Here is a 25,878-nt window from a genome sequence, read left to right on the forward strand (position 1 = left end):
TTCTGTGACATAGTTTTTATTATTCTGTTTCTTTTGTCTATACAGTTATGTCCCCTCTAGTGGGTATTTTTGTGTGTGTGTATAAGTATACATATATAATGTTGTCATTTGTCTTATTTGAGTGCTGACATACACAGGATGTTTTCTACCTCCCATTTTTATTGTGTGGTTGGGTAAATGCGTTATATGATCCTAGTGAGCTCTGTTATGCCTCAGTCCAACTTGAATATAGGTTTTTTTTAACTTTCTGTGCTAGGGAATAGGGAAATAGTTTTCTCACTTTTCCACTTTTCCAACTTATGTGAATGTTACAAAATGCATGTATTTTTTATTTTGTTTCTGCCTCATTACAGAATTGTCCTGTGCTCCATGTGCTTAGTAGTGCTAAAGTCACAGAGATAAGTACAAATAATACTTGAAGGTGGAAGACAACATCAGGTCTAGGAAGGTGGCAGTGATATACTCAGATGTCAAAGATGAGGAGTACAAAGCTGTGAGGGAAGGACCGCTTCAGTGGTTAGGACTCACAGCCATGGCAGCTGTAGTGCCAGTGAGAGCTACGAGATGATGGGTAAAGATTCAGGTTGCATGAAGACCATTGTTTCTTTGCTTTGATATACAAGGTGCTGCAAGGCTGGCTCACCTAACCAGCTGGAGACAGTTGTCTTTTGGAGAAAGCATCAGCAGTTTTACAGATGGCATACATAGCTTTACGTTAGTCCCAGTATGTTAGAAGATGTGGCTCCAGGGAACACTCTGTGGGCCTGGATGGGTTGTTAGAAACACAGTTGTCAGACAACAGTGTTTCCAGCAGCTCTGCAGCTGGCCTCAGTTGTATTTCAGGGCTCCAGCAGCTGCCTGAGAGGGTTTGCAGAGGTGAAAACATGACTTACTGTTTTGTACCTCCATCTCAGTGCTATGTGAGTATAGCAGAGAACAGATAACTAGTCTGAGTAAAATAGTCTGTGACCTATGAGGAAGGGCTGGATCAGTTACAAGGCAGATTTAAAAACAAGAAATGCAGATATCGATTAGACTACATTACAAATGCTAAACAGTGATATATGTATGGGTGCATTTTACACCTATACACCATTCATGGGGCTGTCAGCTTGGCATATGACAAAATGGCAGGCAAACACAGTTCCTCCTGCATTGACAGATTTTTGAACACCCAACCAAACAAAAGGCTTTTCAGTATGATGGGGAACTTTTTGGGCATGGATCCTGCAAGTCAACAACTGGTTGTGCAGCTGGTGTTGACAACAGGGATCTGGCTTTTACAGCCATGAGATCCACTCTGAGGGTTGAGGACTGTTACGAAGAGATGGGATACACTGCAGTGAGGCAAAGGCTGGCCAGCCTGTGATGAGAGCTTTAAATTAGGAGTGATGGGGAGGGAGCGGATGGCCAACAATCGAATGAGGAAGTGGTGGACTGGGGCGACAAGGAAAGTGAGCAGGATGATGTGAACAGGAGAGACAACCAATCAACAAAACAGGGCAGAAGGGGGCCCACCGCAAAGGTATCCACACAGACAAGCAAGTGTCTACAGGACAGCTCTAACATCACTTCTTGGAAAACCCACATGACTGGATGCCTCTGGAGTCCCTGTACACTAACACACATGGTGTAGGGAGGACACAGGAGGAATCCCATGCTTGGAGGGATCCCATGCAATATGGTGCTAGGGAGAAGAGGGGTCCAGGAGAACTGGGTGATTTTCAAGAATTGCCTCCTCCAAGTTCAGAAATGATCCCTCTTGCTGTGGAGTAAGTCAAGCAAAGGTGGTAGGAAGCCTGCATGGATGAACAAATCCCTCCTGACAAAACTCAAGCACAAAAGGAGGTGTACAAGAGGTGAAAGAAGGGACAGGTGATGCAGGAGGAATATAGAGACACTGAATGTGCAGGCATGGTGTTAAGGAAGCCAAAGCCTGTTGGGAGTTGAATCTGGTGAGAGAAGTGAAGGGCATGAAGGGCTGCTACGCATGCATGAACAGCAAAAGGAAGACTAGGAAAATGTTGGTTCGCTGCTGAATGGGGTGGGGTACCTGGTGCCCAAGGAGAAAATACAGGTACTCAGTGCCTTTTTCAGCTCAGTCTTTACAGGCAAGCCTGATGTTCAGAGATCCCAGGCTCTTGAGACAAGTGGGAAAATCTGAAGCAATTCAAACTTACCCTCCATGAAGGAGGATCGGGTTAGGGAGCTTTTAAACAAGTCCATGGGAACTGATGGGATGCACCCACAAGTGCTGAGGGAGCTGGCCATTCTTCATTATCTTTGAATGGTCATGACGATGGGAGGATGTTCCTGATGACTGGAAGAATGCAAATGTCGCTCCTGTCTTCACAGAATCAGCTCTGAGCAGGCAGTTTGGAGTAGGTGATCTCCAGGGGTGCCTTCCCACCTCAGTCACTCTGTCATGTTTCTTTGATTCTGTATCTTTTAAAGCCCATTCTTCAGTGCCCATGAAACTGTGTGACGTTTAAAGCACACCTGAAACTTTTTTCCAGTTTCGGTTGCCTGTCTCAGGAGATCCATTTGCTGAGTGCAAAAATTTCTGGAGTCTCCTTAAGATATTAACCCTCAGAACATGTTAGCTTATGGCATGCACAGCCACCATTGCTACAGAAGCGGCGGGTTTAAATAGTGCATAGTTTGGTAGGGCAAAAGGAACTTGCTGGACAGTGTGTACATAAATGGTATTGCTACAGGACAAAAGGTGATGTGGGATGTGTGTGCAGTGGGAAGCTGTAAGAAGTGCAAAATCAGAACACCAGGAAGGAAAATGTTTTGAATGTCTGGGCACGATTTAAACAGCAGGAATGCAAGTATTGCCTGTGGTAGCAGTTTGATCATACACAACAGTGAGGTACAGTTCTAAATGTCCGTTTTACTCACACCTTTTTCTTCAAAAGTTAGTGGTTTGCGCTTGTTTTCACACAGATGTAGATGGATTCACAGCACCGTTAAGCAAGCAATGGAGAATCATCCCTTCAGCTCTTTGAAGGAAAGGCTAAGTATGGGGTCCAAATCTTTAGTTGGCATAGGATGGCATTTTTCTACTGAAGTCAATGTCCCTACTTCAATTTACAACTCCTAATATCTGGCCTGAATGCTGCAGAATGAGCAGAGGACAGGAGACGGTGAGGAAAAAATACAGAACTTGGTAATACCTATTATGTAGTTAAGAAGTACAGCCTAGAAACTTTCTTCGTTATAGTGAAACTGGACTCCTCTTGGATCAACTGATGAATATAAGTTGCATGTCTTTTGAAGGATCTTAGAGAGAGTCTTGGGTCCACAGAAGAATACTCCAATACTGTTGCTGTAATTGCAATAACAACAAAAATATGAGAGTAGCAGAATAAATGGGTAAACTGTACCTTTCGGCTGCCTCCAGCTTTGCATCTTTTGAAACGGCTTTTTGAGAAATACATTTGAAAAAAAATTGTGTTATGTCACAAAGTATTACAGTATAATTATTTTAATTCTTTAGTGTTTGTTATTTCTTATAGTGTTTATTGTGTCTTGTTGCATTATTTATTTGGATTGCCGTATTGCAGGTCAAAAACTATTTTAAATGGGAGTTCATTGCTTTTGATCTTCATTGCTTTTTTAATCAGAGAAGCAAACACTCTGCTTGGGCTGAAAATTTTCAATGCTTTTTCTCCAGCCGAGTTAAATTTTTTTTCTACAAACTACACAGAAGTCTCAGTTACTTCTGAGTTTTCTTCTTTTTTTCCCCCTCATTTTAACGCTTCTCTGCCTATGGACAAATTTTAAATGGCTGATTTAATAGCAAAATTTGTAAATAGGAAGTTCTTATAAAATAAGAACATGACTAATGTAACAAAGAATTGTGTTCATAAGCATACAAGTCCGTTACGGGGAGCTGGAAACTAATTACTTACTGCAAAGTGCCTTAAAGGGTTTGCATCTAAGTATGCAGCAAGTACTGCTTTAAAACATATGTGTGCACACACAGATACCCACACATGCTGTGCTACTGGGGAAAGCTCAGTCTACGTAAACGCAGTGCAAGTGACAATGTCAGCATGAGTTTCAAAAAGTTTGCTCCTGTAAAGGAGGAGCTGTAGATACGGTTTGAGCGCCGAAGCCGTAGTCCCCAGAAGTAGTGCCCGTATTGCTCTGGTGCTGGATCACACTAGGTTTAACCTGCAGTGGTACATTCCTGCTAATCCCCTAAAAGGCACTGTTGAAGCCAAAGGAAAGCCCATGGACCTAAGTGCAGCAACCCAAAATTTAGTCATTTCATTAAAGCTGATTGTTCCATTACACAATGGAAACTCTTGAGTTTCTTTACCTCTTGAACCTTCTGTCACTCAGAGCAAGAAAAGGTAGAGTATTTTTTTCTTATAAGGAAACCTTAGTTCATGCAAGGTTTTCTTTGAAAGGTTCAACATTGGCCATAAACATGGGCATCTAGGTTCAGAAGCAAATACAGATTTTTCCTGTCAATTTAGCACTGGCTTTCTAAGGAAATACCACAAGATCCAGTTCAGAAAGTTAATGCCCGTCTCCTTGCCTGAGCATCAGAAAATCAGATTTTTCTCAGTTGTACTTAACAAAGCAACAAAAAATGATGTTCCTACTATAACTTTAAAAGCTGTGTTTATGCCTCAGAATCCCTATAAAAGGTCTTTCAAAAATCATATTTTGTAGTCTTGGCCTTTTTCTATTTTTAATCTGCCATATTTCCTGATTGTATTTATTTTGACCTCCATCAAGTGGTTTCTCTATTACTGTTATTTTTCCAATTTTATGGTATTCTTGTAGCTTACTGTATTCTCTTTGATCTCCTCCCTTTCAGCTTTTTCTTGAGTCTTTTTCATCTTTAAAAAAAGTTTTCTTCTTTTTCTTTTTGTGTTTCTGTCTCCGAAGTGCAAGCCTTTATTTTGCATTAGCAGGTAAATTTTGGGAAATCATAAAGAGTCACAAGGATTCTGGAATTTTCTACTGCTGAGCACAAAATGTTTCAAATTCTTGCTTCAAAGGCTTTCAGGAACAAAGAGGCTTTTCTCAGACCACTAGCGAATCCACCAAGTTCAAATGAACTGCCTTTGCCAGCAGAGATGAACTAATAACAGAACAGCATAGTCTTGCAAGAGTAGCCAAATATGTTAGGGGAACAAACATATCCTTGACATCATAAGAAAAAAATCACAGTTTATCTCTTTAATAACCATCTTCAAGGGAAATTAATGCTACTTTGTCCTTTGTGCAGAACAGTAATTGGATTGTGTGTTTCAATTATATCTGGACAAAGGCCAGGATATTGAAATACTTCTAAATATTAGATTTTCTTGTCCAAAAATTAGATTTTATTGGCATTCTCTTTCCGAGATTTCTTCATTAAAAGCTTCATTAAGCATAAATCTTCTTTCCACACAGCAAAAAAACTGAATTATTTTAAAAGGGTCATTTAGAAAGGTTTGCCCTCCCCTTCTCCCACTGTTTATGCTGAGAGAAGAGTTACCTAACAAGGTTAGAAGCCAACCTGCCTTACCTAGGATGGTTTTCAGCTAGTTGCTTGAACTCGTTGTCCCAGTTTGGCCTTCCATAGCGAGTCTTCTGTCTCAAACCAGTAATTACATCCATCTTGTCATCATAATGCAGGGCTATGTGAGTAGCCTAAAGGCAAATTTACAAGATAATAATTATAGAGTCAACAATGTATACTCCAAGTAAGAGGAGAAAGCAATAATGCTGCTTCATGGTGAAAGACAGAAGTATTAATGAGGGAAAAGGAAATCTGTAACTATCCAATGGAAGGAGAGGAGAGGAGAGGAGAGGAGAGGAGAGGAGAGGAGAGGAGAGGAGAGGAGAGGAGAGGAGAGGAGAGGAGAGGAGAGGAGAGGAGAGGAGAGGAGAGGAGAGGAGAGGAGAGGAGAGGAGAGGAGAGGAGAGGAGAGGGTACTCAAGAGTTCACAGAATGACTAAGAAGCATAAAAAGCACTTCCAAAAGTGCCAGAGACCTCAAAGGAGTTCAGCTTCTTGAGATGAAATGTTTGAAATGAGTTGGGATTAAATACCTGTCTTTACTGGTCTGGGCCTAAGTGGCTCAGTCATTTTTACAGGCAGGTCTTAGGTCTCTAAACCTTTTCTCAGTCTTTGAATATCTCACCCTACACTTCATTCATTCATCATTTTAAAGGCAGAGTTGGAGTTTAGGAAAGGGAACAAAGTCTATAGTAACAGAGTTTGACAATAAATATTAGCAATTATGTGCACCTTTAAGTAAGTCCAGAGTGTTCTGCTGCTGATGGAAGAGACAGCAGATGCACTAGCTCGGCAGGGGTAAAACCCTGAGTGGTTTGACTCTTCTCCTCGGGTGGAGGCAAGTGTAGAAAGTAGATCAGTTCAGGTGAAGGACTGGACTAAGCGAGGTACACAGCTCCCAGTGCCAAGAAAGCAAATCTTGATTTTCATGGGCATTTACTGTCTCTCAGCTCCTATGCTACACCCATTACCATGTTATCTGGGTACTTCCCAGGTGCATATAAAATCAAACCAACCATCTCTCCTAATTGTGGTGCTATTGTGTAGGAGTAATACGCTCGTTTTCACTACACACTATTATCATTGCTACCACTGTCAAGAAATTACCAGAGGAAAGCTAAGTTAAAAAATAGGCTTTGCATTTAGTTCAGGCCCTAGCATGAACCAGGCATCATTATCATCTCCTGCAGAAGTGGTTGCTGAAATTTAGGTCTATTTCTTGAGAATATTGTGTATTTCTCGTGCTAATGAGTCTTCCATGTTGCTTAAGAACTCAATTATTCTGGTCAAGCACAGTTGTCACAAGAGGTTATGTTTCTAAAAGTTTCTTCTTGTTAGTTTGGGCCAATCTCACGGAGGATTTGGAATAATGTAAGAAAGAGCTTAAAGTGTTTGGCGGGAGTGGGAGGTGGGGAACAGCAGGATTTTTTAATTGTTTGCAGCAAAATTGTGTCACTGAGCAGATGGGCTATTTCTGTTCACATTGAATGGAACTTTTCCAGGATTTTTGGTGTTAGCCCTTGATATAGCTCAGCATTAAAGTTGCCTAGGAATCTCAGGGGCATTGCAAGAAGCAATAGGCTGAAACATGATTTCTTGTGCAAGCAGAGTGTGCCATATCTGCTTGACCATCTGATGCCAATATGAGATCTACAAAGAGCTCAAAGCATTGAACAAACATGATGTCTGAGAAGTAAACACCTGCCAGTAGTGGAGGATGCACTAGAAGTCGTAAATTGTCCATCCTGCTTAAGTTCAGCTTCACCTGACTACTGGTCATCTATACAGCGCGAGAAGGAGAGAATGCCGAGAATGTTAGTTTTGTTGTTTGCTAAGGGAGAAGTAAAGCAAAGCATCATCCAAATATCACTGGTGCTGAGGCTCAAATTTTGAGGAGTGATGAACTGGATAAGTAAGATAAGTAAGACCTATAAGATGAGGGAGCTTTGTGGATGTCTGAAGAAGGTGGAGCCGTTACCCAGCACAGTTCCCTGGGCTAGGTCAGGGTAGGAGAAAGAGCCACTGAAAAGCATTCCTCTTCCCCCACAGTCCTTTAGAGGTGGGATTCTGGGGGGCTCCAGCAGCAAGAGCAGTACCAGTGTAGGCAGGGAGGCAGCGCAGCTTCAGGGATGCTGTGTCCCCTAACAGGCAGCACAGGTTAACAAGGCAGTGCTGACAGGAGACTGGATGATGGGGTTCAAAAAGAAGGAGGCACTTCAGAAAAGTGCAGGGCACACGGGTGAAGAGAGTCAGACATCCCAGCAAGGATAGTTGTCTCCCTGCCTGACTTCTGGACTGATGTTTGCCCAAGAGGGAAGTGAGATGATGACAGTTGAGAGATGAGGGCAACTTTGTGTTTTGTGAGATTCCTCAATAGCTTCTTTCAAAACAGGTTTTAGGTAATACCCTGTGATACTGCTAATGCACGGTGGTGGTTTCTATGACTGCCGTATACTTCACGGTGGGAGCAGGTTTTTCTGAATACAGCTTTATGCACTTACCTCATTGCTTGACAGATGCCCTAAAGAATGCAGAAAGAAACAATGGCGCTTTTTTTGTAGCAGCAAAGACAGGAAGAGAAAGCTCTATGGAATCTATTTTTTTAATGTCTACTAGACAGTCCTTTATTCAACAGAGACCACAGGAAATAAAACAGTAGAGCAAAGACCTTCCTCTGAGAGTTTTTCTGGCAGTTGCCTAACTGATCACAGTGTCATCTGAGCGATCCATTAAAAATAAGAGGGAGAGAAAATCAACTTCTCTAAGGAGTAAAGAAGTTGAATAAAATTGACCCACTCTAAGGGTTAAGTGCCTTGAATTGGGATGATCCAATGAAATTTTAAGATGGCAAATTTGAAGTCAGCCAGAGAAAATATATTTTCGAGCAACATGAATTAGTCCATAGAGTTTGTTGCCAAAATGTTCTAAGCACAGCAGGGTTCAAGAGTGTGCTGGACATGTATGCGAACAACAAAAATTATAATAAATAATAAGAGTAAACAAACTCTTTATACAACCCTTCTTTTTGAAGATGTGGACGAAATGTCCATTCACAAGCTCCTAAAAGACTCTCTGCACTTTTCTGGAAAACACCTGGTAATCAGCAGTGGCCAAGCCAAGGTATAGGACTGGCTTGATTTCTCCATTCCCGTTTTCCTAAATGTGAGATGGAAACAGACGGCTTGGTCTCTTTATATTTACAGTTCTTTGTCTCTCTGCTTCATCCGTCATTTATTCAGCTGTTCCTGTTCCATATGTTACCATACTGGGAAAGCAAGGTACATTAACTCAGACTCGTAAGAGTTTCATTATTACCTGACTTTCATTCCAGCCAGTAAGAAATATATGATAACTTAGAAAATCATTTTTCCCTTTTTCAGCCATTTTTGTTTCCAAATGGAACAGAAGATCAGCAAACCACTCAAATGCTGATGGGTCTCGACACATCCAGTAAAAATAAACCTGTCAGATAAAAGTAAAGAGATTTAACAAGAAGCAAACTGTCAATAAAACTTCCTAATGATTGGCTCAACTCATTAACCACATAGTGTGTCTCTTCTCCACTGTAAATTTAAACATAATTACACATAATTTTGATGATGTAGTTTCTGTCTTCTAAAAATTTCATTTTCTTCTTAAACATTGAGCGAATATATTAATGTGCTAGTGAAGACAGGCAATGTACAAGTTTCCCATCTTTCCCTGCCAGCGCATCTCAACTTTGATTTATAATACCTAACCCTGCATTTATTGCAAACAATTTGATTATTGTTTGAAATTTTGGATTTATTTTTAGTTATGTTTAAGGTGGAATTTCAGTTTCATTCAGCACTGAAGCAAAGAATTCCTGTTTCTCAAGTCCTTATGCCATAGGTTAACAGTTGGTGTGGTCAAAAGATACAGTTATGTTCTTTAAGTCGGATACCCTGTATAAAACAGGCTACAGAATGCCCCAACTTCTTTTTTTAATGTATTTCTTGTTTAAAATGGAGCATATAATTTCTAGAGGAACACGAAACTGTCATTTTAAAGTTGCCAAAGGAGTAAAATGAATGACTGTCCCATGATTGGTTTTCTATTGATTGAAAACCTCCTCTCTATGAAAAATTTACACAGTTTTTCTCATCCACATTTCTCTAGCTTCATCTTCAATATGCTGGATCTTGTTTTAGTCGTCTACTGGATTGGAGAGCCTGTTCTGAAGGTTTTGTTCTGCAGGTAGAAATTAGAGTCTAGGATCAAGTCATCCTATAATCCTTTCTATGGTAAATGAAACATTCCTGGGATCTTTCTTATGGAGAAAGACTGAGGGATTTGGGTCTCTTCCATCTGGAAAAAAGATGACTGAGGGGGATCTTATCAACACTTATAAATCCTTAAAGAGTGGGTGTCAGGAGGATGGGGCCAGGCTCTTTTCAGTGGTGCCCAGCGACAGGACAAGAGGTAATGGGCACAGGCTTGAGCATCGGAAGTTCCACCTAAACACGAGGAGGAACTTCTTTCCTTTGAGGGTGGCAGAGCACTGGAACAGGCTGCCCAGAGAGGTGGTGGAGTCTCCAACTCTGGAGACATTCAAAACCCACCTGGACGTGTTCCTGTGCAACCTGCTCTAGGTGACCCTGCTATGGCAGGGGGGTTGGACTAGATGATCTCCAGAGCTCCCTTCCAACCCTATGATTCTATGATTCTATGATCTGTCACTGACAGGCTAATTTTCAAACATTTAATCATTCCTATGGTTTATTTCTGTCTATGCCTCCTCTACTGCAGTCAGCCGCAAACAGACCAGAGTTTGTTAAAAAAAAAAAAAAAGCAGCCAATTTATTAGGATCTTGGCATAGGGTAATGCTTTCATACGGAATAAAATCTTTTAAACAAGATGGTTAGTCACTGTCCATATGATGATGAGAGTTTCTATTTCAAGAGTCCTTGCTGTGGCATCTTCAGCTGGATCAGGTGAGACTCCCCAAAACCCTTTTTCTGCTCAGACCTTAGAGCCAGCTGGCCCAGTGTGACCACTCCAGCATGTGCATGATCCATTACGATTTATGGTGATCTATTGTGTTGTGTTGTCTTAACTACACACAAAGCATCTTCTAAGTAGTTAGCTATGTAGAAAAGATGTCCTGTGTGGCCACTTCTGCAAGAACAGTTTCTGCTGACCACTGGCAAATGTTTTAAGTCATACCTGTGTACGAGGTAATCAATTTTACAGCAGGAACAGCCTGTGGAGTCTCAGGACTGGTGAGATTCCCCTCCCAGGATCTTAATCAACACACTGTTGGCCTAGGCAGAGCAGGAGCTGCCTTCGGGAGTGTTCAGGACAGTTGGAAATTCCCACCTGGAAATCTCCTCCACCAATGTGTCAAATTCTGGGATGGGAGTCTAGCCCATCCCCTGGTTTCAGCTGAGTTCCTTGTCTCGAGCCAGTCCATCTGTGTAGATGACTAGACTGGGAGTTCCTGCACCACCCAGGGGATGAAGTTCCCTGGGTGTCTGCCCAGGCACTACCCTGATGCTTGGCTGAACCACAATTATAAGAAAAATCTGATTGCAATTCTGATAACTTGAGTTCTGTAGCTCTTGACACATAATCTGTGATTACTTTTGAACAGAGGGCACTAGACCTCCAGTGGGCCTCTGTGGGCAATGTAATTTTGAGTGTAATTATTTTTATAGTGCCTCCAAATAAATAATTCACAGACATGGAGGAAGCCTAAAACCCCCACAATTTCAGATGAAAAAGGAATGTCATGGACAGTGTATAATCTTATAACAAAGGGATGGTTGGAACTTGTTTCATTTTACTGTGATTTTTATTTTGTTGCAAAATTCCTTAATTTCCTCCAACCCATCTCTCTGTGCTCGCTAGCCCCTCTGTCTTTTATTACACCTCAATATCAAGGGTAATCTGGAAGGTCTGTCCCCAAAGCAGTGATTGTGGGAGCTCTGATGATTTGGAATTTGTAGGCCTTTTCCATAGGATCAATGAAATAAAGATGCACATTAGACACTTCTGAAGTGAAAAATCGGAGAAGAAATCAGAAAGCTATAAAGAGATTTCCCAAAGATTTAATATACTAGGTTGTCAGACTTCAGGTAAGGTGGTGGGAGAAAAATGTGCTAACACCATGCTTCACTGGAGATTTGGTGAAAGAGACTAACAGTAATTTGAGATGTTTTCTAGATATGAGTGTACTGTAAGGGACCATCTGTGGTTTCTGTAAGAAATATAAATGAAGTATGATCCCAGGAAACAGAGATAAAGCATTCAGGGTTAAGTAGGGTATTTTTACAGCCCAGCAATAGGACTGTCTGCAGAACTTTAGTACCAACCATCTTGGCTGCTTGCTTTTTCCCCTTCTGTTTCAATGTTTTGCCTTAAATATAACCTCTTTGCTTTACGTGGTGTTGCTGCTGATTTACAATGGCATAGGTTATGAGGAAAAAAGCAAGCCCACTGTCTTTATAGCATTTCATTTTTGTGACCAACAACAGCATTATTTTAAATTACCGAAACTAGATAAGATTTATAGCCTTAACCTTTATGTAGTTTTTTTTTTGTGCCTGAATCCTGAAGTCCCTGCTTGTTCCACATCCTCAGCACCTCGAAAATCAGGCCACTGAGTGCTGTCAGTCTGTATCACACCGTGGCTGTTGATTTGTCGTGAGAAATTTCTTCCCCCAGCCTCTACTTGATCGCCTTATTTCTCAAGTCTTTTCGGTAGTTCGTTTTATGGAGATGTATATTTAGTACATGTGTGTGGAGAGGAGGCATGTGCTTCTAAATGAATCATGAATTGTGCTAAGGGTAGCAACTGGGAGCATGTGGGCAGGACTGGGAGCCGAGCACATTTAGAGAAGGAGGAAGAAAAGCCATCTGATGAGCTGAGACAATGTGGTCTTGGAAATGGGGGACCATTTTCCAGAATATCAGGCTGTGGAGCTTGAAGGAGTGCTTTTAGCTAATTGCAGACCTAGCTGTCACAGTAACAGCGAGTCCAACCAAATTGGGTCAAGCCACCTTTGGCACAGTCCTCTTGAGAAAGAACGTAGCTTTCTGAAGCCGCAGAAATTCCTTAAATTCATACCTGGTGCACTTCTGCTGAAGTGGTATCCATTGCACTGCACCTAATTTTCACATGTTAGAGGTGGAGAGCACTTGGTAATGAAGAAAGACTGTCATTATAAGAAGTATTTTTGGCCATTATTATAATCTTAGAAAGAAAAGAGGTAGTGAAGAAGAATGGTCTATGGCTAAAAGGTCTCCTTTTCCCTTAGATCAAAGAAGACTTCTAGTATAGTATGTTAAAATAAATGCTGTTTACAAAGGAGTCTTCCTTTCATTACTCTGACTGCCCATAGCATAGCACAGCATATTACATGTATAATTAAAATACAATAAATGCACGATAAAATTAATCCTTATTAAAATTGTACAATAAAGCCAGCATCAGTGCATTTCTATAATTAAACAATTATTCTGAATCCTATCTTTTTTCTTGTAAGCCTCATACTATTAACTGACTGCAATTATTTAGGATCCTTAAAAATCTGTTTTAGATTTATGTTTCATTAGTCTCCACCCACCCTACCCCCGTTGACTACATTCATCAGCTTGATGGCTTGCCCAAGTAAACTGTCTTAAATTTTCCAAGTGCTCTTTTTGCAAATTGAGTTAGATGCAGTATTGCTATTAATCAGATCTGTAATGCAGGGTTTTGAGTAGTCGCTTATTTCTGTAATACTCCGCTCCCTTGCAACGCACCCGTATTTATCATTCAGTTTCCTACATCCTGAATTTTGTACACCAGACAGGAGCAAGAGCTCCGATACCTCTTTCCTGTAAGGTGAAAGAATATAGTTTGTAAATCATATTCCATCATGTGGAAAGTCATTAATAATTATCTGTTGATGACTATCCGTCTATTTCCTCCTGCTCCCTGAAGACAGAGGTGGAGCTGCAGCTCTGGGCAAAGCCAGCTCTTCACTAACAGGGTGTAAAAGGTGATGAAGCAGGGGATGCCCAGGGAGGCACCTTCATCCCTGACTCTTGCTGCTCCCTCTTAGACATGACTAGTCCCTGCAAAATCCTCTTGCACCTGCAGCTGGGCACCTCCCTGCAAAATCCGAGTCCTTCCTGCATCTGAGTATACCGCACCACCCTGCATTGGTGGGCTATAGCGTGCCAAAGAAAGATGAGAGATCTTCCTCAGCCTAATTAATTGATCCAGGGGACCACCACAGATAAGATGCAGTAGTGCCTTTGGCCGGGGCATGCAGGGGACAGGGGACTTAGCTGCCGGCACAAGACACTGACTTAGAACTAGGATGGCAGCAGGCAGCCTTTTGCATAAATGCAGGACAAGGCTCGAATTCATACCCCTAAATTTGAATCAAGAGGCCTAAGTTGTTCTCAGACACTGCTTGGAAAGGTGGTTACAGTTGACAGCAAAGAGAGCCCCGGTTTTTTAGGTTTTTGGGAGAAGATGTTTTGTGGAGAAGGCTGTGGGCTGGGGTAGAACTCAAAGCAGAAGGTTCCCTCAGGCAGAGATGGTTGGTCTCAAAGCAAATAGAAAAGGGTTGTTTTGTTTTCCTCACTGTGTAGCTGAACTTACTGCCGCAACTTTCTGTGGCTGTCAAAGGTCTACATGGGTTCAAAAAGCAATTAGACAAATTCATGGAAGAAAAGTCTACTACGGGATATTAAACACAGAGGTGCAGTCCTTGTATCAAGACATTACTGAACTAGCAAGGTGCTTGAAGATGAGAAAGTGTCCACTAAGGACATATCACTGCATCATTTTCTAGTCTGTACACTTTTCCCTAGGCATTCATGAAGAACTGTTGGAGACAGAATATTGGGCTAGATGGATCTTTGGTGAGACCTGGTAGGACCTTTCCTACGTCCTTATGTAGGGTAACAGAGAAAGTGAATGTTTGCTAATATTAGTATCTGATGGATCAGTACAATTTTATCAATTTCAGCAGCAATTGATCTGAAAAATGAGACCACTAATGTGAAAAAAAAGATCATTTTATGCATAACTAAAGCCAGTAGAAACTTTCCAGCCATGCGTAGTGGTAGCACCCTTCCTCATTGCAAAAAAATGATAGGGAAATGAAGGCTCTAAGGCTATTTAATTGTGAAGAATCAATTAGATAAATGTGTACTCCTTTTGATTTGCTGGGTTTTTTAAATTATACAGCTGCAGACATTATGGAAGCTATGAGTATTTATATCTCAACCGTATGTGGGCAACACTAAGAAATATTAGTTCAATAAGCGTAATGATAGCTGTACTCAAATCAAAATGAAGTTGTTAAAAAAAGAAAAACCTCTTATTTATTTCCTTAATAGACATTTCTATGGTACTCATCATGGCAGAAAGAGAGTGCTGAATACTTCGAGGAAGATTAAATTATTTGTAATTATACCACAAGTGGAAGCTTTTAACCAATGGAAAAAAATTGTGGAGCTACCCTGAGATTAATCGTTCTCACTAAGATGACTGCTAAATTTTTTAAGTAATGGTGTGAACTTCCCCAGCACCTTTCATCCAGGCTTTCAAAATATTTTACAACCACCGATGAAGTTTAGCCTCATAACACCTGTGAAAACTAAGCATCACTATTCCCACTGCACCAATAAGGAAGCCAGGATATAGAGAAAGGACACCTAGAAATCATGATACTTTTGTATTTCATAGGAATTCAGCAAAAATGAACTCTGTAGTAGAAAACTGTGGCAGAAGGGACCATGTGTTTATCTTTGTAGGCACACTTACACATGATTCTCCCTAAGCTATGGATGAGCACCCTGAGGTATACTATACTCTCAATGCATAGTTAAATTCTGTTCTTTCCCCCTTAGGATAACAACAACAATGACAATAATAACATGTATACATATATAATATACACAATATACTTATATAACATGTATATACACATATGTAGCTCTCCTTCCAGTGGAAAGGATCATTCTGGTACATTGGTAAATACACATCTTTTCATGACTAGCATATATTTTCATTTTTATTTCCCTCCCTTCTCAGAGCTTTTTCTGCCTCAAAGATCCCCCCGGCAATTTGAACCTGTCCTCAACTCCTCAGTTACTAAAATCCCAGATGCTTTTTCAGTGGCAGCTTGTCATTAAGATGCCAGTTTTAACACTCTTTCATTTAAAAAGATCAGCCCCTTGGTCCTGCAATCAGCTCCATATGTACTGACCCTCTCAGAGATCTGTCCACTCCAACGCAATTTCAACATCTGTCCTTAAATGTGAAATGTTGAACAGTTCCTGATTCAGCTTTTACATTGGAAAATGAGCTAAAAGAAGCTATAAGGTCTGCAAGCTACCACTTGCCATGATGGATGGGAAAGAGAATGTTTAATGCTGATTTTTGTCTCTGAACCTTCTTGTTCCTCACCCTACGTCACCCTTTATCTCTTCTTCACCTATCCTCCCTCAGTGCTGCCTCACGTATCCTCAGCAGAAGATGTATAACAGGTTAGCAGACGAAGAGTATGTTAACTTAATTGGTGCCATCCATGCCTTACAGACCCCAATATATTTTTTCAACAAAATAATTAAAGTGGTTTGAGGCAGTAATGTGCATCTTGATATATGCATCTCATACAGAGCTTAAATGCCTTTTTTTATTCCTTCTATGCTAGCTAATATCCTGACTTTGCAAGGTGAGAAAAGCAGCTAATCGTCTCTGAATGCAGCATTCTGGACCAGGACATGGAGCCAAAGGGCCTTCACAAAACCTGCAGCTGGACAAGGAGCAAGTGCTGCCCTTCACTTCTGTCTGAGATGACCTTGCAGGATTTATTTTAGTAGGAGAGAGGACGGTTTTCTCTTCTAGCTCCCTATCTGCCTAGCTATGAAAGACATTCCGCGTTGATCTCCAGTTGCTGTTGAAAATCTGATTCTTCAGTTTTTACTAAAAACACTGCATCTAGGGCTACCTTCTTCCTCAGGGAATGACAGTGAATTTGGGAGACCCTACCCCACAACAGCTCCTGAGGCAGCTGGAAAGCGAGCAACTGCTTCTGAGAGCGGGTTAAAGCACTCAAGTGGGTCTCTGGCTCTGACTTGCCTCTCTCACCTGGTGAAATAGGCTCACTTGGGGAACTTTTTGATGGAGCGATAAACTTTCCCACCTACCTTCTGCAGCGCCAGTACTGTGTTACGGTTGCAGCATTTGTACCAAATGGATTTTAAAATAGAGGCAAACGGCGTGACTCCGATCCCTGCTGCAATGCACACACTCACTCGGTAGTGAAAGACGTCTGTGGTTGCAGATCCGTATGGTCCATCCACGGCCACTCTACAGCAACAAGACATTTCGTCAAGGGTCAGCAACATATAAAGTGACAGAAAGGTTAAAATCTGTTCAGCTATGTGTTTTCAAAACTGATCTTCTGTTAAAATAAAAGAGAAACATCTAAGCTGGCACACAAATTACCCGTACAAACACATGTAATTTTCAGTGGGTGCCATTTAATAGCAAAGCAACTGTTTTTTTCTGAAAGGAGAGAACAAGAGCACCCATGTGGATTTGGGGCCTGGCCATCTATTTAAGCATGCAATTGCAATTTTCTGGCTTTCTGAAATGTGATTAGTCATATAATTGCATGTCCAAATTTAGCTGTGGAATTTGCATATTTAATTATGAATTACTGAAAAGCATCCTGTTTTAGAGCTTTATTTTCTATATTGTATATATCAAAGTAAAGAGGAAAAGATTATATTAATCATCTTGAAAAGTTCTCTATATGTGTTAAAGTAACAAAAGAGAAAGCAAGAAAGGTCATCATATGCAAGGAAACTACTATTTTCTCAGCTCCTTTTGAAAAGACAATATTTCAGAAATACTTTTTTGGCAATAATACCATACTTAGGATCTGACATAAAGTCAAAATTTGCAAGGAGAAATGCTTGTTTGTATTATTACCTCCTATAATCAACATTGCTGATGTTGAGGCATTCATTTTGGTCAAAATTAGAGATGAAAAAGATTATTAAATAACCAGATTCATTCCTCTAGCAACATGGAATTTAAATACACACAGTGCTTTGGAGTGCTCTGTCCAGTCTGCCTTTAAATAACGTAAGTGCTCTGGAAGATAGTTTCACTATCTAACACCCAGTCCTTAGGAAAAATGAGTTTTTTCCTTGTTTCAGATTTTCTATTGGTTTGTGCTCTTTATTGCATGAATCATCTTTAAAATTCAAGTTAAGTACTGGAAACAAATATGTGGACATAGGAAGAATGAAATGTTTTAACAGGGAAAGAAAGGGGCATCACCAGGCAATGGTACACATAAATACAGGGACACAACATATCTGAAACGTTATTGTTGCTTTCTTAAAGTGTACCTGAAGTCCTAGGAGACATTTTCCCTTTCATTTGCACTTGTCATATGGTTCATTTTTATTTCAGTATTCCAAACACTCTGCAAGTGGGGTAGCAAATGAAACAGCTACTCAGGGATAATTTTTGAATATATAAACGAAACAAGCTTTTTTAAAAATATGTATCGTTATTCAGATTACTGCCCAGCCCTTTACCTTTTAGGCACTCAAAACTTTGTGTAAAATATGCTTAATTTAGAGAATATATGTAAAGTGCCTAAGAACTGCTTTCTATGTAGTTCAATGTGGGCTTGGGAGCAATTCTCATTATTGTTAGTAGATTGAGAAAAAGTTGGTCTGGAGGGAATTTCAAGAGATTCTTTAATCTCTCTCTGTGCTACAAGACAGGATCAATTATTTCTGAATCATTCCTTACAGAGATTTGTCCTGTCAGTCTGCTCCTAAATCCTCAGGTGACAGAGATCCCATCGTTGGTTTGAACGCCTTGCTCACATGTAGCAAGAGAGCTCAGCAGGATGCAAAGACTTAGGGAAGTAGGGAGAAGAAAGTGGAGAGAGAGAGACTGAGCTATATAGCCCGTTCATTTGATACAGAGAGGGTGGAGGAAGGTAGGCAGATAGTAAAGTGACAAAAACTATTACATTTGCTTTTGCCAAGGGAGGAGTAGAAAATAGGGCTATAGACTGTTTCTAGCTATGGCTTGGATTGTCCATATTTTTTGTGTCCATCTACATAGTTTCATTAGAAAGAAGCATTATACTTTTGGGGAAGGCAGGGAAAGTATTTAGTTTTGGAAAAGTAAAGTTAGTGGATTTTTGTATTATTTTTAGAATGTAAATACGTGCTGATCAGCATGATTAGGTAGTACTCCTGACTGTAAGAGAGATTAGATTTTGGGGCAATGTACTAAAACAGCAATTAAGTGAACCAAAATCCCGAAGAGGCTTAATATGGAACTTGATTATTTTCACGGGAATAGTCTTTTCTATGGTGTTATCTCTCAAATTGACCAGCAATCACAACTGTCTTTTCTACCTGTATAAATGTACCTATATTTTATTTTAGTCTTCTTTTATTCATTACAATATACATATTTTATTTTTAGAACCTTGCTTTATCATTCAGTTGCTACATGGCTTCTGTCTTCTGCTCAGTTTCTGCTATATGTTATTTTTCAATATAGTCACTGATTCAGTGTTTATCCTTAGATATTGAAACCTGTGAAAAAGACTTGTATTTTGCTTTATTGCTAGCTTAACTATTGAAAAATTCTTTTTACTATATTGCAAAAAAGCAACTGAATGATGGCATTAGGCACCCTAACAAGATTAAAAAGAAGAGTCTTTTTGTATGACAGCGCTGCTAATTTCAGCCCTGCATTGTGGCCAGCAATGTTTGATAATATTTTTCCCTTTCTCGTTCTTTACACTGGCTGTCAATCACTTTCGACCATTTTTCCTCCAGTTCTGCTGAAACGGCATACTTCTCATTCCGGTTGCCTTTAACAAAGGCACGGCTTTCACTTCTAATTCTTACTAACTGATACAATGCAAAGACTGGACCAGACGTTCTTCTCTGCCCCCACCTTCTAGTGTGCCTCTGCAGCTCAGTGGTGTCTATAAGCTTTTATGGGAAATGTTCCGTAGCATCCAAGTCCCATTCAATTACATAAATGTAGTTAAACAAGTGCCTTTTGCTGTTCAGTTTTACTAGAACTCCCCCATCAAAAGCAATTTTCCAGGGGGAAAATAGTCTCTTCAGTCACAGGCCTCAAACACTCCACCAGAATTGAAATGATCCCATGCCAGGCTCTTTTCTTTGCTGAAAATCTCCACTACTCCTGCAAGGAGCTAAGTGGTTTGAATCCATTTCGTGTAGAGCCAGATGCTTAGCCGGTGTAAGTCAGGATGTCTCCATTAATGTCAGCAGAGCCCTGCTGACTTGCAACAACAAAGCATCAGCCTTTTTGCTTGGATTAAGATGCCACAGATACAGAATTTGAACGCCGATAACCTTTATAAAGTGGAGAAGGGTTTGGAGCTCAGAGACAGAGGGGTATTCCAGGGATACAACTGGAAAGAAGTAAGGTTCAGACAGAAGTTTCTGGGGCCAAAAACATCTAAGTAACTGAAAGGAAAAAGCTGGAAGTTCGGATGGCAGCTGATGGGAGCCATCAGATCATAAGCACATGGGCACAAAGCTATCACATAGCTTCTAGCATTGTTTCAATTCAGTTCATAAGCACCTATCTGTTGAAATGGATATCTTCAGGTGTAGATATAGATGTTCGAGATTCAGATGATAGCGACAGAGATATAGATATTGATATGGACTTTAAATCTTGTATTAGTCATCAGGTGTTCTTGATAGCCATTGGCCTAGGTTCATGACTGTGTTTCTTTGTGTTTTTTAGCATAATGGCATATTTATAGATCCAGAACTACAATCTAATACCATGTCATAAAGAACAAACACAAAATTAATTAAAGTTAAAATGTTAACATTTATTTTAAAATGTAGAATTAACATTTTAAAAGGTATTGTTTGCAATTCCAACCTTGGTAACATCCACAGTTCCTTGAAAGCTTTTTCCTCAGCTCCGAAGGCCTTGAAGAGGGATGCAGTCCAATCTCCGACGACCCGTACATGAACGCTGAAGAAGTCCTCCTCAGGAGCTGAGGTGAGAGTGAAAGGGTGCCACTCCAGCTGTGAGATAGACGGGCACTGTAGAAAGATATACTGACCGGGTCCCATTTTAAAGCCACGTTTCTTCATGTGAAGCTCAAGGACTCCAGAGGAATGTGTCACTACCTAAACAGGAATAAAAGGACCTGTTTTATTTTCCTGCAGGAGAGTAACTGTTTGTTTCTACTAGGTTACAGGTGACTTTGCAATCATTTCTACTTGAATTCAACCACAAGGTAATGCAAATCGGGATGCAGAGTAACTTTTAAATGTCTTGTACATTATGGTCTAAACTGCATGTTGCAGTGCTGGTGTTGGCCAATAGCTTAGGAGCACGTACAGTGTCTATCGTGGGACAGCTTGCTTTGTGAGTGTAAAAGGCAGAGGAAAGGCTGTAACAATTCAACAGCTTGTCAGCTTTCTATCTTCATAAAGCCTATGCAAAAGTATTCCTTAATAGACTGGAATAATTTCCCAGTGTTGCTCTCATGTAACACAATTAACACGTGTGAGATTATTGTTGGTTTGGCAAGAAGAAAAAAGGCGAGTGAGCTCAATTCTAATATACTTTTATTAAGAGGTAATCTCAGTTAAGCAGACAGTTTTATATGTCACACATAGTATACTGAGATTCTCAGATCACAGCCACTCTATGAAATCAGCAGCAAGACTTATCCGACATGCTTTTCCCCTCACACAAGATAAGCCTGTTTCTGATCGCTGGCTTGATACGTGTGAGCTTGACTGCTTCAATCACAGCATTCCTCATCCATTTGGCTGTGACTTAAATAGGCCCTTAGCACACAGAGATATTTACAACTGGGATAAATTGTTACAGTGGTATTAATGAAGCTTCAACTATTTGTGCTAACTGATAATATAACCCTTAATCTGCTTGGAAGGCTCCAGATTTTAAAGTCAAAGTCCTGCAAAGATGCATCTCCGCCATTTACTGCAGTGGAAGATGGTTTTCGGTTCAGTACAAAGAGAGCACCTCTGCACAGAGGATTGCGTTATGGTGGTGTAGCCTTATAAGTCTGGTACTTCATTAATCAAATTGGGTCCCGTATGGAATATTCTTAAGGACTTGCTGTTGGAATAAATGCAAAACCTAAAATCAATACTTGGCTGAAACCATGGTAACGATATAAGAGCTGCTGAAGCTAGGAGTGAAAAATGAGGTCATAATATAAAGGAGCTACCTATAAAAGATAAAAAAAGTCATCGACAACACTTTTTTTTATGCAGACATGCAAGCTGTGTTACCTACCTTAGTAATGACCACCTCCTGTCGAAATCTCCAAAATCTAACAATTCTTTCACAGATATACAGCACCACAGGACTTAAAACCCACTTCCAAGCCTGTGGAAAGTTGCACATTAAAAACCCAACATTTATTTTAGTTTCTAGAAAAATACTTTGCATTTCTGGTTTAAATCAGCAGGTAGCCTAAAATGAAATTATTTGATTTCTCTTCTGTGATTTTCGGTTTGCCTTTCTCAGGAGAGTATTTCTGTTGCTACTCTAGCAGTTCTGGCTTTCTTGTGGAACAGACATATGGGACTCCTTCACAGATGCACTCCAAAAGCAGTGCTAATATCTATCTGTATTCTGGCCAAGAAGAGTCCTTTAAAATCTTTTCCTACTAAAAGGCAAAAGGATTAATCTATTTAGGTGTTACGTATAGACGTCATTGGAGCTGAAGATGTATAGATGCATACGTTTATACAATATTACCCATAGCCTTACTATTTTTTTGCTCTTCAAAGTCTGAAATATTTCAGAAGGGTCAGATAGGAGTAGCGCTTCTTGTCAGCTGTGATTTTTCTGATGCTGCATGAGAAAACATTAAGTCCCAAATATTCAATTAGAGGAATGGGATATATTTCCATTTAATCCATTAGTCAGCTCTGTATCAATAAATGTGTTTTTTTGATCTAGGATACTAAGCTGGTCATACTTTAAGTATTGCAGATGATTGCCGTGCTTGTACTTGCTAATCGTATCTACTGATCACTGTAACAATCAAAGATACTTGGCTATTCAAGTATACTAGCCGATGATTTCACTGAGTTGCACTGATAGCTGAGATAATTAGATGTAATTGAATCTTCATGATTTTAATTATTTTTTTTCTAGAAGAGATACTGTTTTATTTCCAGTGTTGTTAATTACCCAGCTCATTCTAGCAAACTGGACTCCACAATCATGTGGCTTTTAAAATCTCAAAAGTGTAACTTTACTTGCTGAAACATTGACTTTTGTCCACAAGCTGGGTAACAGGGGTTATAAAGTATCTTTTATGAGAAGCAAGCCATAAAATTATGTGGCTTACTTAGAAAGTACTAAGAGGATGGAGTGGCAATTTCCCAAGGTTAAGTCTTGAAAATTAAATTTAAAAAAATGCATGATTTAATAATGGGAATAAACCAGCATAAGCCAGAAGATTCTCAGTTAAAGCACAAACTCAACACATCCGTTGTCCCTAAATACTACAGGTGTCTCTGCACAGTGGGTAATCTCACATGTCTTGAATATATTTGCATATATCAAGCCACAATAATGATGAGACCTGTTTTTCCTCCCTTCCATTTGTGCTACCTGTAAATAAAAGCACGTGACAGGAATGTTAAGGCTGCAGGCTACCCTGTGGGAGAGCTCAGCTGAGATTTCAAACGTGCCATCGCTCCAGTGCAACGGAGCATTCAATCCAAAATATCTTTTGGCTGGGATGGGACAACAGGGCATCCACCAGGAGGGAGGGGCTGCCAGGCAACACAGCTCCTGGCCAACTAATCAGGGCATCACTATTCTTGCCCAAGTGGTGTTTCCTCCTTTAATGAGAATGAACTGAGATGAGGCAGTGATGATGGCTCAGGAGACACTGTGAGGATAAAAGTCTGGATGCCCCAGGTGCAACACAAGCATTTCATCGTACTCGGTGGGAGCCAGATCAGTCTCCTACCTGCTGAAATATGGGGCAGGGGAGCAGATGTGGCATGACTGAGAGAGGGGCTCCACCATGGTAGCCTCCCCCAAGAGCAGTGGCCAGAGGGGCATGCGCTCCAGTGTCCCCTCACGCAATCCCAGCAGTGCACAAGGCTGTCCCCTCCCTGCTCAGTCCCATCTGCACCGGCCCCTGCCAGTGCTGCGCAAGTGTCGCCACGGCTTTTTAGCCTCTGAATGAATTTGTGCTAACTGCGGTGTCTAGCAGGTATCACACCATAGCACGTTACCCATCCAGCAAAGCACTGTTCTTATAGATGATCTATATGCCATATGGTATTATCACAATTCATTTAAAGTAATGTGCCTTTGCAAGTATGGCCTTGGGTATGCAGGAAAGTGTGGCAAAATAGGTTTAACACAGAGAAGTGGAAGTTCTCTCCAGTTAGCTTTATGATAATGAATGTCAAGACATGCTGTTGGAAGCAAGCTTGTGTCTGTATTCATGGTGCGTAGCCATGTATTGATTTTTATGGCGACATTGTAGCTGAAATTTTTAGAGAGGCATTCATTTTCTCATTAATATGCGGGTTGGAGAGTGGCTAACAATAGTTTAGTTTAAGAAAAATCTATGTCAGCCATTAAAAGAGCTACAAGACACTGAATGCTAATTTTTCTCCTTTACTATAAGATTTCCTTTGGTATGTTTTCTCTTTTTGGAAGAAACAACAAAAACTTGCATATGAGCAAGCTAAATCTTGAGCTGTAAATGTTAAATGATTTTGTTTGGATGCTAGACATCTGACATACTGTACAAGTCTGCTACTTAATTACCCCCTGTGGATTTGCAATCTTGTTGCAGCAAACCCACCCTTCCGTGGGACATTTTTCCTGCGTTTCGCCTTTCCCTTTCATAATTCATTGTTTAAAATTCTCTCCCTTTTACCTAACTTAAGACATCAAGGCTGGACGATATGAAGGATGTGGCCCAAAGCAAGGACATAATTTTATCTCTAACTTATTCTCCCTTGGTATTTAGACTATCCATATTAAAGTACTATTAGTTAAAATAATAATATTAATTTGCATCCCTAGCTTTATTGTTCAATTGTATTTTCTGTATCTCTAGCCTCATAAGGTTTTCGCTTGGAGTCTATGTTTATGCAATGAACATATCAAGGATATTGGTGAGACTGAATACTTAAAAGTAAATGTACACAACAGATTTAGAGTACAATTCTGAAATCCATACCCTTCAAAGGGAGTGTTACCTAACTAAAGGATCTTCCAGAAATACTTTTTTTTATTAATACCAAAATTTTACACATCACGCTTCATCTGTACCTGTCTATGCTGATTATAGAGGATGTCGGGATCACTATCTTAATGCACAGGGAGAGATCGTAGAACAGAAGCGTAACACTACTCTCTAAACATAACAGTAAGCACCAGTCACTAACATACACTCCAGCCCCCTGCTCCCTAAGATATTTGGCCTCCGAAGGAAGGACATTAAGTTAAAAACAGAAGACAATAATCACTCTTACCACAGGTTTGTTGCCGGAAAACTGCGGCAAAGGGCACTGAGTGGCGTTCTCCCATTCCAAGTAGTGATCTTTACAGTAAGTCACATTGTGAAGCAGCAGACTCTGAGGCGTCTGACCTCGGACAAGCTGACTTAAACCAAAAATGTTCATCAGTGATATGATTCTTTGCAAGATTTCTGTGGATCTGTAGGTTTTGCACTACTAGTTGAATGCAGATTCAGAGATAACTGAAAGTTCAAGAACTGAAAGTTCAAGAACTGGCCATTTCAACCTTGTTCTGCTCTCCTGTTCAAATTACCTTTCCTTTAGCTTTGCCATGACTTTTTGACCTGATGCAAGAAGTGTGTTATAGTGTTGGTATACATCAATGCAGCTGAAGTGTGGAGAGTCCTTGCATAGAAAATGTACATTTTGCTGTTTGTGGCAAAATTAGAATGATTTCCAAGTTCTTTGCAGCGGACACTTTGACCTCCTCTGTATATAAGCATCTGGTATTGTTTGGAAAAATAATAAAATTTAATAGTGACAGACTTCTCTTTCCTTTGCTGCTTTCTAAATGCATTTTTTAAAGCTGCAAGTAAAGTTGGAGGACTTTAATTAGACGTATACTCTCTAAACATATTAAATTCTAGCTTCTTTACTTCTGAGAGTGTTAATGATGTGAATTTTCCCAAACATATCAATCCTGACTGTTCAGTTTAATGGGTTTCAGCTGGTGTTGATTATGGGTAGAGAAGGAAGATTTTTATGGGGAAACCCTGTTTGTTTCATATTGTTTCTCCAAA

General features: G+C 40.3%; 1 protein-coding gene across 2 annotated transcripts in view; it reads right to left on the bottom strand.

Annotated features, from left to right (window-relative positions):
* NOX3 (NADPH oxidase 3) overlaps window positions 1-25,878 on the bottom strand; it is a 53,497-nt gene continuing 27,619 nt past the window's right edge. For both annotated transcript variants that reach the window (XM_074580475.1, XM_074580476.1), the window contains 7 exons: window positions 25,094-25,223; window positions 21,866-21,962; window positions 20,472-20,721; window positions 16,703-16,865; window positions 8,842-8,988; window positions 5,534-5,658; window positions 1-3,331 (listed from right to left, as the gene is read on the bottom strand). In XM_074580475.1, coding sequence (XP_074436576.1) covers window positions 3,205-3,331; window positions 5,534-5,658; window positions 8,842-8,988; window positions 16,703-16,865; window positions 20,472-20,721; window positions 21,866-21,962; window positions 25,094-25,223 — 1,039 coding nt within the window. In that variant the 3' untranslated portion in view covers window positions 1-3,204. The remainder of the gene's footprint in view (window positions 3,332-5,533; window positions 5,659-8,841; window positions 8,989-16,702; window positions 16,866-20,471; window positions 20,722-21,865; window positions 21,963-25,093; window positions 25,224-25,878) is intronic.

This window comes from Larus michahellis, chromosome 3 (assembly GCF_964199755.1).
Source record: "Larus michahellis chromosome 3, bLarMic1.1, whole genome shotgun sequence".
In the NCBI taxonomy this organism is placed as follows: Eukaryota; Metazoa; Chordata; class Aves; order Charadriiformes; family Laridae; genus Larus; species Larus michahellis.